The sequence below is a fragment of the Rhinichthys klamathensis genome, unplaced genomic scaffold (genome assembly GCF_029890125.1).
Source record: "Rhinichthys klamathensis goyatoka isolate OS25496 unplaced genomic scaffold, OSU_Roscu_1.1 h1tg000172l_1, whole genome shotgun sequence".
NCBI lineage: Eukaryota > Metazoa > Chordata > Actinopteri > Cypriniformes > Leuciscidae > Rhinichthys > Rhinichthys klamathensis.
Window position 1 is genome coordinate 1,462,501 of NW_026606702.1, and position 13,598 is coordinate 1,476,098.

At 37.6% G+C, this 13,598-nt stretch overlaps 1 protein-coding gene across 7 annotated transcripts in view; it reads left to right on the top strand.

The window, feature by feature from the left end:
* tenm1 (teneurin transmembrane protein 1) overlaps nucleotides 1-13,598 on the top strand; it is a 185,562-nt gene that overhangs the window by 158,216 nt on the left and 13,748 nt on the right. For all 7 annotated transcript variants that reach the window (XM_056260097.1, XM_056260098.1, XM_056260100.1 and 4 more), the window contains 3 exons: nucleotides 1,406-1,560; nucleotides 7,077-7,443; nucleotides 8,870-9,380. In XM_056260097.1, coding sequence (XP_056116072.1) covers nucleotides 1,406-1,560; nucleotides 7,077-7,443; nucleotides 8,870-9,380 — 1,033 coding nt within the window. The remainder of the gene's footprint in view (nucleotides 1-1,405; nucleotides 1,561-7,076; nucleotides 7,444-8,869; nucleotides 9,381-13,598) is intronic.

Sequence of the window (13,598 nt, forward strand, 5' to 3'; positions counted from 1 at the left end):
ATATATGAACCGATGAGATCTACATGTGTACCCAGTTTCATATTATTACATGCAAGCGTGTTTGATTTATGGACCATGTTTTCGGACCCCGTTCCAGGGGGCGCTGTCGAGCCCCCCTGCCACGCCCGGGTACCATCTTCAGCCCGGCCCTGATGGCCGCGGGTTCTGACATGTGTGCAAAGTTTCAGGAGTTTTTGAGCATGTTAAGGCCTCCAAAAGTGTCCAAAAGGTAGTAAAAAAATAATAAGAAGAATAATAAATAATCCTAAGGAAAACAATAGGGCCTTCGCCCTTTGGGCTTGGGCCCTAAATATGAAGGGCATTAAATGTAGTCATGCAATGCTGATGTTGTTAACATTAACAATTTGAGAACAAAGTATAATTTGCATGGTTTGACGTGATATAAGCGATCGTTAGATTTAATCAGCGCGATTTACTGCAATGCTTTTTTTCCCCTTAGTTGTTCAGAACAAAAGTGGATGTTAGTTACTTGTTCAGAGGACATTTGAGGGTGAACATTCTTATGTTGGTCATACTTCCAAAAAGTAGAATCTGTGATTCTGAATGCCAGTATCCACACCGGCGCGTTGACTGACAGCCGCACATTCTCCCCAAAACATTGGATTCATCCGCGCTGTGCTGTGCCGAGTCACAACCCACGTAAAGTTGATAGTTCCGCGAATAACTGCAATTGCAGATTTCAAACAGAGATGGCGACAAAGAGGAAAAACTACGGACTGCAGCTTTAAGACACAAAATTGGATTACAATTGCAAAATGATCATTTTTATTTTCAATACATATATTCAGAGCATAGTTTGCTCCTTACAAACCATATGCTATAAAAGATCCGTGGAACAGACGTCTCTAAAGAAACAATAATATTAAAGAACAATGAAGTCTTTGACAGCAATGAGGGTGGCGATTGTTTCATGATGTTAGTGGCCTGGAGGTATATTTGTGCTAAAGATCAGTTTTAATTAAACTGTAACAATGCATGTTTGTGCACAGCACGATTTAAATGTAAAACCAAGTTGCCTTGCACAGCTCAAGGTGATTTGAAAGCATTTGAATAGAACAAGACAAATGAAAAAGAGAAATTGGATGAACAATGAAAAGAAATACCAGATTTTTTGCATATCTGATGTCATTTCGCATAAATCTGCATATATAAGATAATTTGCATATATTTAAGATTCTGTGAACAGAATGATCAGACACAGAGGAATATACTGCCTGAGACAGTGAAACTCGTCTTTCTTCAGTGCACAATTCTTCATCATCTGCCGTTAAGCTGTAACTGCATTGGCAATGCAAATGTAACGTTATTTGTTACGCCAATAAAGCACATTAAAGCTGAAAGAGACTGAGAGAAATGACTGTGTGTGTATCCTGTTGTCCTGCAGGTATCGCAGTGGACAAACACGGGATAATTTACTTTGTTGACGGATCAACGATCCGTAAGATTGATGACAATGGAGTGATAACAACCGTCATTGGGTCAAACGGACTCACCTCCTCCCAGCCAATCAGCTGCGACTCTCGAATGGACATCAGCCAGGTGAACAAAACACACACACTTACAAATTTACATACGGTGGGTCTAAAGAAGTATTTAGAATAAATCACACATAATGTATGAATGTCACTGCATTAGAAACAAAATATCAAGCCTAGTGGTTTCTGCAAATAAATGATGCTTGACCTTTTCTCAGAGCTAACTTCATTTCTCTTTGATATTTTTGCAATTACTTTTAATCAACTGGTGCCAAGGTGATTTTATAGTGAATGTATGAAGGAAAATAGCAGATTTCAAATACATACTTCTCCAGGGAGAATACAATAAATAGGGTTCATTTTTCATGTTGACTACATTTTTAGGGCCTATAGTATCAATGCAGATTCCCTAATTTGTTTTTGATTCACAAGCTGTCGACTGTCGACTAATCATATATATTTTCAGTTACAATGTCCATTTCACCATCATCTGAAATTCCAGGTATCATCATCTTTTAAAAACTGATCATTTTTTACAACCATAATTGAGTAAAAGAACCAACTCAAAAGAGTCAGGCTACACTGGTCACGCTGTTTGTTTTGATTCACTAAAAAGAACCGTCTCATAAGAGTCATTTGTTCAACAGTAAAACAGACTAACACTGTGATGCTGTATATTGTTGATTCACTGAAAAGAACCGTCATTTGTTTGTGAATCGGGCTACAGTGATCGTGTTGTATGTCTTGTCTTTGCATGAAACACACAAGGAAAACTCAATAGAAATATGCTTCTTGCTGTTATTTATACAGTGTTTTTGTTGCATCACATTCAAAACAGACTGTGCATTCATGTTCACGAGTCAGGTAAGACATGATTTCTTTTGCCGTGCTGCAAAGATTCGACACTGCTGCTGAGAAGAGGTGGGTAAACACACCCTTGCAAGGAAAATATTCATTTTGAAAAGTAACAACGGCCTAAATTATGCATTTGAGTGCATTAGTTCAGCAGAACGCAATAAAAATATGTTTTAAGGTCGCTGTACAATTAAAACATACACTGAAAAAAGGTAGAACTTGTTGAATTTAAGAATCAATATGGGGATCGTTCAAATTAAGTTAGCTGGTAATTGGAAAATCTGTACTTTTACCCAGCCCTATACATTTTATAAACTCATAAATGTACGCATTTTTTGTTCACATAAGATAGATATCTTAGATATGACCTAACTCAGTCAGTTTATTTTACCGCTGTTAACTTCTTATAGGCAGACACTCTTTTAACTTTCTGTTTGTGTGCAGACATCAGAAAAATGATCTGTCTCCGTCTTCTCTCATGCTCATATAAATGAAGTGAATAACAGCACACAGATGCTGAAGAACTGAAAGATGAAGGAAACCCATCATACACACCCCACACAGCGAGAGTCTGGACCAACCCCCTCTCTTTCTCTCCTTCTCTGTCTCTTTCTTTCAACCTTTTTCTTCAGCTCCACAGGATTCACTCAAACACACTTTTCACTGTTCACCTCAAGACTGAGAAAGTGCTGATACCGAAGGTCTCTCTGGTGCTACAGAGTTACATTATACAGCTTGCAGCAACATCCTTACTTTTCTTTTATCTCTCTTCCTCTCTCTCTCTCTCGTTCTCTCTCCCTCCTTTGAGGTTTCAGCCTTTCTCTATCCATTTCGAACACTAAAATCGTAAAGCTTTTCTCAAACATAAGGCAATTCCACATCTTTCTCTTAAAGTGCTCTTAAAAATCTATTTTACACTCTCGTTCTGTCTCTCTCTTCCCCTGCAGTTTAACTCAGTGTGTCCTCATTAAATCTGCAGGCCTGCTCTCCCTTCAAAGTCAGACACAATTCTTCCCGCTCCTGAATAGCATCAATTTTTGGCAGACTGTCCCTTGATTTCTCTTTCATTCTCTCTCTCTTTCTCGATCCCATCTACACACACACACACTGCACTTCTTCACAGTTCATCCGGTGGGGTATGTTGTGTGTGAATAAGAATCAGACAGTGAGGAGAGATAGGGTGTGAGAGAGAGAGAGAGAGAAGGGGAAATGAGGTGCCGCAGGCCACTGGGTAAAAGGAGCACTGAAATCTGCATAATTCCTAGCATGCCTGGAATATGACACACTTCACACTCAATACTGTCCGACTGTCGGGCAGCCGCGGACACACACACACAACCAGGACGTGTTTTTTTTCTTTACCTAGCTGCACATTAGGACTGGGTGGCATGCCTAAAATATTATCACGGTAATGGTATATATCATAATATAGTTATTTTTACAGGGAAGTTAACAGGTAAATGGTTTATATCAGAGGTGCAGATAGCCCAGGGGGTATTTTTTCTTCAGCTTCGAACCAGTGCTACCGCTGCCTGCCCCTGCATTATTATGAGTAGACTTTCTGTGATTTTGTTTCTAACCCCCCAAATTTTGTGTTAAAACAGCACATTCAGAGTTACATTTTCTGAATATTCCCACAGGCGATGCTCCAAACACCCATGTAATTTATTTCCTCAGCCACAAGGACTCCTAATGCCCCATATTTGACATAAAATGTAAAATATTATGTTTTAGAACAATAGAAAAATAGCGTGTCTGAATAACCTTTTTATTTGCAGTTTGAATGTCACACACCTACCCTGGGTCCATTGGAATGGACATCACATGGTGTTAATATTTTATCACATGGTTTAAAACAATATTTTTTTGTTTGTTTGTTTTTATAATTTGTGACCTTGGATCACACAACCAGTCACAAGTCGCACGGGTATATTTGTGTGTAATAGCCAACAATACATTGTATGGGTCAAAATTAGCGATTTTTCTTTTATGCCAAAAATCATTAGGATATGAAGTAAAGAGCATGTTCCATGAAGCTATTTAGTAAATTTCCCACCGTAAATATATAAAACATTTATTTTTGTGAGTGAATGCAGCACAACCGAGAACATAAATGGACAAATTTAATGGCGATTTTCTCAATGTTTAGATTTTTTTGCACCCTCAGATTCCAGATTTTCAAATCATTGTCAAAATATTGTCCTATCCTAAAAAAAACCTTACATCAATGGAAAGCTTATTTAATCAGCTTTCAGATGATGTATAAATCTCAATTTCCCAAAATTGACCCATGTGACTGGTTTTGTGGTCCAGGGTCACATATTAGTAATGTCTGGTTACTGGTTGATCCCTGAGCAACCAGTCACAATGAAGATATGACCCCTAACTTAATCTGATTGAGCTTCAAGCATCACAAAAGACAGGCATGGCTAACCGCCTAGACAGGATGAATAAGCCCACATTTTACCTTTAAAGACCCCCTGTGGTGAAAATCACGTTTTTAATGTTGTTTATGTCTGTGTGGTGGTGTTAATATGCTTTAAGACAAATCATGTGCAAATTCATAAGTCAACACCTTTGCTGAGTATTTTCTCCCTAAAACTGCAGTGATTTAAAGATCGTCTCAAAAACGTAGTTTTAAAACCCGGGTGTTTCTTACATCACAAACTACCTTGTAACCAATCGAGCAGGGCGGCTATAGCATGTCATTAACTATTCTCTAAAGCAGTGGAGTCTCAAGAGAATTAAGCCAGGTTATCCCGGTATATTTTTCTGTTGATATGATAAAATCAGGTATATGTATCAGTATAGCGGGTGAATTATGTATATGATGTATATTACAATGTTATGATTAACAATATGCCTTTCTCCACTGACGTTCTAATTTGTTCAAAGCCTTTCTAAAGGATACTGATTTTTAGAAGGCAGCTGTCTGACTCTGAGATGGTGAATGGGAACACGGTTTGTGTAACATTAGCAACCCATTATTAGCTGTTTGATATTGCAGTCAAGCAAAAGGGTAATCATATTAATTACCATTATGTGTCCGACATTGTGAAGAGCGAAACCATTGCGTAGCGTTTACATACAGTAACTTGACTAAAGTTGGCGGTGCTAATTTGCATATTCATTGATCCGCTGTATTAAATGAAGCAAGGGTGTAGAGTTACATTCAATCTATTTTAAGGCATGAAGAATTTTTTTCACAGGAAAAAAAAACGTTTAAATATGTAATTTTGATGATCAAAGATGAGTTTTAAGGGATACAATTATTGACTACAGGGGGACTTTAAATGCTAATTTATGTTCATGCTAGCCTCATCAACTTACACATATTATAATATTAATAGTATCAAGTGATAGAATTCAAAGTTAATTAGAAGATCTTTCTGAGTTTCTAATTTTTTTAAGTTGAATGTCCATCGCAATGGACATCAGGTGTTATATATCAACAGGAACCCACAACTTAGTTGTGTGCCTTGTTGGGAAATTTGTGCAAGCATTTCAAAGCTAAAATACAGAGCCAGAAATTCTAATTTCAACGTTTTATGAACATTCATGTTTGTTATTATTAACAATTTGATTTTATTTGTCCTCAAAGGGGCTATAAGCTGTCATTCACTTTTTTCACTGGTTTTAGTGAGACAGAAACAGTGAATGTGATATGAGAGAGAATACACTGCAACACACACCCTGAAGCCTTAATTCGACAATGCACAGTTTTATATTTATCAAATTAATCAGCAAGTACTCACAAACACACAGACATATACACACATACTTAGATTCATCCATTGCAAGCAACAAACAAGACTTCATCTTATCATCTTACCTTTTTTCTACATTCTTATTGCATTGCTCAGTATTACAGTATGTGTATTCTTTTCAAAATCTTCAAAACTAATTCACATACTGTATATGTTTAAACGTATATTTTATGCCCAATATAGTGGACATAAAAAAATCTAATAAAAATAATGAGTTTGCACAAATCTTGTTTTTATACTCACTTCTACATTGGAGAAGAGCAAATATCAAGTAGGCCTAGATCTTCTTCTTTTTTTTTTTTTGCTCACTATAAAAAAATCAGGTCTGAAAGGGATATATATTTTAATAAATATGTCTGGCATTTTTGCAAAAGCAACTTTGCATTATGTATCACGTGAGTTCAAAACAAAAGGCTGAAAGCAGCAAAACTAACGTTGTTAAATGGATCAGTGGATGCAAGGGACAGCTTTTGGCTCTCATAGTTTAGCAGACCTCTTTTTTTATCTTTTTTTGGTATAAGAGGTTTTTCCACCTCCAGTGGTGAAAAGTAGTTTTGGCGTTTCCACCTAGAGATGACCGGCGTGCGACAATTTGCAGAGAATAGTTTTCTGCTCACTCTCTTATGTAAATCCAAACCACACAATACAAGTCACAGTGTGATATCAAGCTATTCCTCATCTTAACTTGTGTGGGACCCATCACGCACTGTATTCCTTACATTCTCCCATGATTTATGTCTTCCCTGTCTATATAATGTAAAATAGTGCTGTCCACTTATATTACTGTATGTGAATCAGTATAATAACAGTCAAAATGAGATTGTCTGTTTTTCTGTCAGCTGCAGAGAGTACATCTGATTGGCCATAAGCAGATGAGAGTGGCTGTGAAATCTGTTATGATGAAAATCACACTTTTCAGCTTTATAGCAGTTAATAATATACATTTGTGTATCCACAGGTGCGTTTAGAGTGGCCCACAGACCTGGCAGTGAGTCCGCTGGATAACTCTCTCTACGTTCTTGATAATAACCTTGTGCTCCAGGTGAGCGAGTCCCAGCAGGTGCGAGTGGTTGCCGGACGACCCATCCATTGCCCCATGGCCAGTATTGAACCGGTGATTCTGGGGAAAACAGCTGTGCGGTCTGTTCTGGAGGGAGCGAAAGCTATTGGCGTCAGCCACCAAGGGGCTTTGTACATCGCCGAAACCGACGACCGGAAGCACAGCCGTGTACAAGAAGTGTCCACAAATGGAGAAATGGTTGTAATAGCGGGTGCGACCAGTGAATGCGATTGTAAGATTGACCCCAACTGCGAGTGTTTCTCAGGTGAGACAAACATACATTTCAGTGCTAAACACAGTGATTTACTATAATCCTCAGAGAGGTTGTTCATACTGATGATGTATTATTTTTCCACATTGAACCTTTTTTTTGTAAGCCTCTGGTTACAAAAATCACAAGTTTTAAATGCATATTTGTCTTAAATGTGACTTGAAAAATTTCACCAGTTATAATATAGTATACAAATTTAACATTAAGCTAGGCGGCTAAAATTTGGATATGTTATTTTCAGATAATTCCTTTATATATACATTCCTCTAAAATTTCATAATGCTTGAAGAATTACTTTAAAATGCATACAGTGCAGTTGCATTGACTTCTATAAAAGCCTTTCCAGTAAGCTAGATGCCTGAAACTTGAGTATGTTCATCTGAGAGCGGCCCTCTTACCCATGCTAATGTTTTATTTGCCTGTTGAAAATCTTTAAGAATAGTTTATCCATGATTTACTCAATATGAAATGTTTTTGTTTTATAATATTGTTATATATTATTTATTGCCCTATTTATATGACAATGTTTAGTGTACGTGTGCTGCAAGACAAATTTCCCTTTTGGGACAATATACACTACCGTTCTAAACATTGATAGTTTTACTCAGCAAGGATGCATTAAATTGATCAAAAAAGGACAACAGAGACATTTATAATGTTTCAAATAAATTGTTATTTTTTTACTTTCTATTCATAAAAGAATCATGAAAAACAATGTATCATGGTTTCCACACAAAAATTAAGCAGAACTGATGTGTAATACCCTCATAATAAGAAATGTTTCTTGAGCAGCAAATTATGATCATGTGACACTGAAGACTGGAGTAATGGAGCAGTTTTGCCATCACAGGAATAAATTACATATATTAAAATAGAAAATAGTTATTTTAAAATGTAATAATATTTCACAATATTACTGTTTTAACTGTATTTTTATCTAATAAATGCAGCATTTGGTGGGGCATTAGAGGCTAATGTCAAAAAACATTAAAAAATCTTGCTGACCCCAAACTTCTGAAGAATATTTCTCTCTTTTGCTTTTAATTATTCAATTTTGAAGTAAAAACACAGTATGTTGCATATTATTACATAATACAGGTCAATGTTTTTTTTTAATTGTCAGCAGTGGGCAGTTATGTAGTTTGACTTTGGCATGCTGGGAGATTCAATTTGTAAATATTTTCCTGCCAAACTTGTTGGTGTGACACATTTAATAGCCCTGGATGCCACTGTTGTATGCAGATTTAATTTGCAAAAAAAAAAAAAATGTTATTATTTAACTGATGTAGAAGAGTGTTGCACTTTTACTGCAGTGGGTCTCTGAGGTTTAATCGTTAAGCCCAACACTGAATGCCTAATGAACTAGACTTCCTCTTTTTTTCCCTTCTCTTTCTCATTCTCTCCATGAAATTGTCCCTAGGTGATGGAGGTTATGCTCGCGACGCCAAGCTGAAGTCTCCCTCATCTCTGGCAGTTTCTCCTAATGGCTCCCTCTACATCGCTGACCTCGGGAATGTGCGTATACGTCGGCTCACCGCTAACCATCCACAGCTCACTCCCGAGGGGCTGTTCGAGCTCACCTCGGTGGCAGATCAAGAGCTCTACCTGTTCAGTCCAAATGGTACTCACCTGTTCACCCGCAGCCTGGTAACCGGGGACTACTTACTTAACTTCACATATACCCTCGAGGGCCACCTGAGCAGCATAGCAAGCAGGGAGGGTACGATAGCGCAGTTGCGGCGGGATGCTAATGGCGTGCCCCTGTGGCTCGTAGCCCCGGGCGGCCAGGTTTACTGGCTGACCATCAGCAATGCCGGGATGCTGAAGCGCATCTCGGCTCTCGCTCACGACCTCGCACAGCTCAGTTACTACGGCAACACAGGGCTGCTCGCTACCATCAGCAATGAGAACGGCTGGACTACTGTCTACGAGTAAGTGATGCCCTTCTTTTACCCTCCTTTTGTCTATCTCTCTCTCATCAGGAGAGTGCGCTGCATTGCTTGATTTATAGGTGCGCGCGATAGCACGATCTGTCTTCGTTTTCGTGTGTCATATCCTGTCGTAGCTTCCCTTAGAGTCTATTTCGGCTGCTGTCATGCCACACAGCCTCACTTGCACACTGATAGTCTAAGGCCATTTTATCAGCAGGAATAGTGGCAAGTTTCTACTGTATATAAAACAATATTCTCCCAGCATAGATTAATCTTTACCTGCGGCTAATTTAATCACGCTTTATTAGAATTTATCAGAAGGAAAATAATCTAATAGAGTCTGATCGACAGTGTTACCTGAGATCGTTTGAAAGAGTGCAGTAGTTCGATTTCTCAAGCTGCGTGCTTTTCTGCTGCAATGAAAATCACTCAGCCTTAATCTATCCATTAAAGAAAACTCTGTATCCTCTTCTGATTTCACTATGAAAGAGCCTGGGTACCTGTGTGTGTGTGTGTGTGTGTGTGTGTGTGTGTGTGTGTGTGTGTGTGTGTGTGTGTGTGTGTGTGTGTGTGTGTGTGTGTGTGTGTGTGTGTGTGTGTGTGTGTGTGTGTGTGTGTGTGCGTGTGTGTAAACTGTTTGCATGGGCATTTTCAGGGATTTGTGAGACTGAGCTGCAAGTTCTAATTTAGTGTGAAAATGTCAGGGGCTTCTTTTCCTCTCTCTCTTTCTCTCCTTTTTGTTTGATCAACTCGGTGACCTTTCACACACTGTGTTTACACACACACACACACACACACATACACACACATACCCGTTCTCATGCAGCTCATGGTGTAGTGTTGAGGCGGATCACATGCCTGTGTTCGGTCTGTTGTGAGACACTGCCCCCTGCTGGCACTTACTAAACCATATTCAAACATTAAACTGACACCTTATGGTTCAGGCTTGAAGTGCCAAAATCATAGTTTTGTTTATGTCCTGTTATGCACAATAACCAAAAGCCCAATTGTAAACAATAGAAACAGAAAGCAGCCTCTTTTTTTCTTCTTTTTTTGAGTGGTAACACTTTATGCTTGCTTTGCGTTAACATTTATTCATTAGGTATCATAAACTAACAATAAACAACCATTTTAACAGCATTTATTAATCCTAATAATTGTTAATTTATTTAAATAGTATTATATTAAAAATATCGTGAGCAAACAATAAACAAATTTTAGCAGCATTTATTAATTCTGGTTGTTTTTAATGAATTTTATATTAAGTTATATTGTAATTTTTCTTGTTTAATGTCTTTAAAAAAGCAGAATGAAACAAAACACCAATACACAAAATAAATAAATAAAATAAATAAATGTTCTATTATAATTAAAAAGTAAAAATTATTAGTATTTGTAGAAATTAACATTAACCTAGAATAATTAATAGAGTAAAAGAACTGTCTGACGTTAGTTCATGAAACCGTTAACTAAGTGAAACTAATGTTGATTAATAAAATTTTATTCTAGAGTGTTACAATTTTAGTTAATGTTTATCTATTTTAAATGGGTTCATATGCAACTTTTTATCCTGACTAGATGCCTGTAGCTTATTCTGCAACACCGTGGAAGCTCATTTAAATGATGTTTCTACGTTCTGTTGTGCACACAACACTGAAGGATGGTGTGTTGACTTTGATCAGTTCCCTTCATCCAGAAGTAGTGAGTAGTGAATATTTCAGAAACATACCTCAAAGCAGAATATGCGCCAACGTAGGTGTTCCAAACTCGTCAACAAGCGCCTCTGGTTCAGGGAATTTCTCAGATCTGATCTGCATGCAGTAATGACTTGCGCTAGAAAGTGCTCAGAAAAAGCTCAAAACCTAGTAAGCTGCCTTTCTAAACTTAATTTTGGGGAATTATAGGCAGTTTACCTTATGCAGTTGTTCATTTTGCCTCTATTCAAAGTGACTTAGTTACGAATGAGGAATACAACAGAAGTTATTCATTACTAATGGACCGGTACATTACATCAGAGTCCCAGAATTTCTCAGAAATGTTTAAGTTACAATACAGCTGTAAGGGAGACAGTAATGAGTAGTTTAAGATTTATTTATTTATTAATTATTCTTGTTTTTATTTTTTTTAGAAAGAATAAGTGAATTAACAGTATTGAATCAATTGTTACATCAAAGCCAGCTTGTGATGTTTCTGGTCTATTAATTTGCCAGCTACCTGGCCGATCTGCAAACAGAAAATTGCAGGAATACAATCTCAGGCGTCATTAGTCAACTAAACGTGCAGAGTTATGCTAGGTATGAGGGACAGATGAGCCTTTCAACTCATGGCTGTAAAAACACTTCAACTGGACCTCTACTTAGCTGGTTGTCCCCAAGTCATTTCAAGCTTGAGACCCCCTCTTTAGAATTATTATTATTATTATAATGGGCTGAGACGATCATTTCACCATAGAGGAATAGTGAAATTTTGGGAAAGAGAGAGGCTGCTCAATATGCAAGCATTTGTGTCTTGATGCGAGTGACTGGCAACCAGTGAAGCACAACGAAGGCGTTCAAATGATCGATTCTAACGTTCAAATGTGCCTGTGATGCCCAAAAATGCTGTCAGGTAGGCAGCTCATTAAGTTTTGACACATAGCCCTATTAGTTGTGCTTGCTAAGGTGAGCATCACTATTACTGTTGGCTCCTACTGCTCAGAACACCTTAGCAACCGCATAGCAACGACCTGTACATATAGAAATCTGAAAATGTAGAAATACAAGTTTTAGAATATGACTTCAGAAGAGTTTTAATGAGAATACAATAGCATAAACCGTGTGGATTAGGTGCTTATGCCTGCACAGTCAATCCATTTAGTTCCTTTTCAATTCAGGTTTATTTGTATAGCGCTTTTTGCAATACACAATGTTCCAGAGCAGCTTTACAGAAAATAGAAAAATAAAGGAGATAAAAGGAAAGGAAAAATAGTGCCTTACAACCCCCCAGTGAGCGAGGAAAGGAAAGGAAATCTCCCTAAGATGTTGAAGTAGATGAGGAAGAAACCTGTATTTCAAGCAGACTCAACATTTTGAGTACAGGAGAACATTGCCGCCGATGTCTCTTGATCTAAACTGCAGGCCTTTGAAAGCTCAAATGAAAGCTTTTATTCTTTTACATCAAGTGTGGGTGGCAAGACACAAGTATATGGTTTGATTTGGCATTGACATTGATTAGACATAAATAAAACAGGGACAGAGAAGATGAAGAAGCTTGAGTTGTTTAGTTCTAAATACGGATTTAGATATGGAGAAAGAGAAATGAAACATGTCATAAGTGCTTCACCCCCTCATAATATCACAAGACCGTCCATGAGCCGCCACACGGATACAAATGTCAAGTCCTCTGTTCCTCTATGGTGCATCAGCGGATTTTAACATTCACCTTCATAATGTATCGTACACCCACACTTTGTTTTTCTGTCTTTTCGGGGACTTCACATTGACTTTTATCCTGAGATAATGATGCTTTCTATCCTATAACCTTTTTGTAATTGTCATTTAGACATTTAGTTTATTTAATAAGCTGTTTAAGCTGCCGTGTATATAGATGAGTTCAATTTTTACTTTCTTAAAATGTAGACAAACTGAAAAAAGTCCATCAAGGGAAACTACGGTTGAATAAAACTGTGTCTTTTGTGCTTGGCACAGTGTTCATGAGTTCCCTAATCCCTGCGTATAATGAAGGTAAACAGATTTGGCTTGCTGTCAAAGACAGGACTGCAGCTTGAGACGCGACTAAAGCTCTTAATAACCTCTGGACTACTTAATAATGAGGTTAGTAATGAATGAATAGAAGCAGAGGTGGAGTTCAGGGGTGGTGGGATGCTGAAGAATTGTCACAGCAGTGAGATAATCAAAAATGTCATGTTTTTTTTACATTATCTTTAATGATTTTAAAAATACTAACTCTAAAAATAAAGAAAAAGTAACCAGACAAAATAAAAGGACAAATACACATTTTTAAAAAGTACCATATATGCATACATGTCAGAACGTTGGGGCATTAATATCAGAACTTGTGAAGAGTGTTGTCGAGCCAGGTTACACAGCCAAAACAACCATTTATCGAATTATGAGATTAATTAAGACGACCACCACATTTACATGTCAGTGACACATGTTTGTTTCTTGTTTTTGTGGTAACACTTTAGGGTCCAATTGTCACTAACTAGTTGCTTAT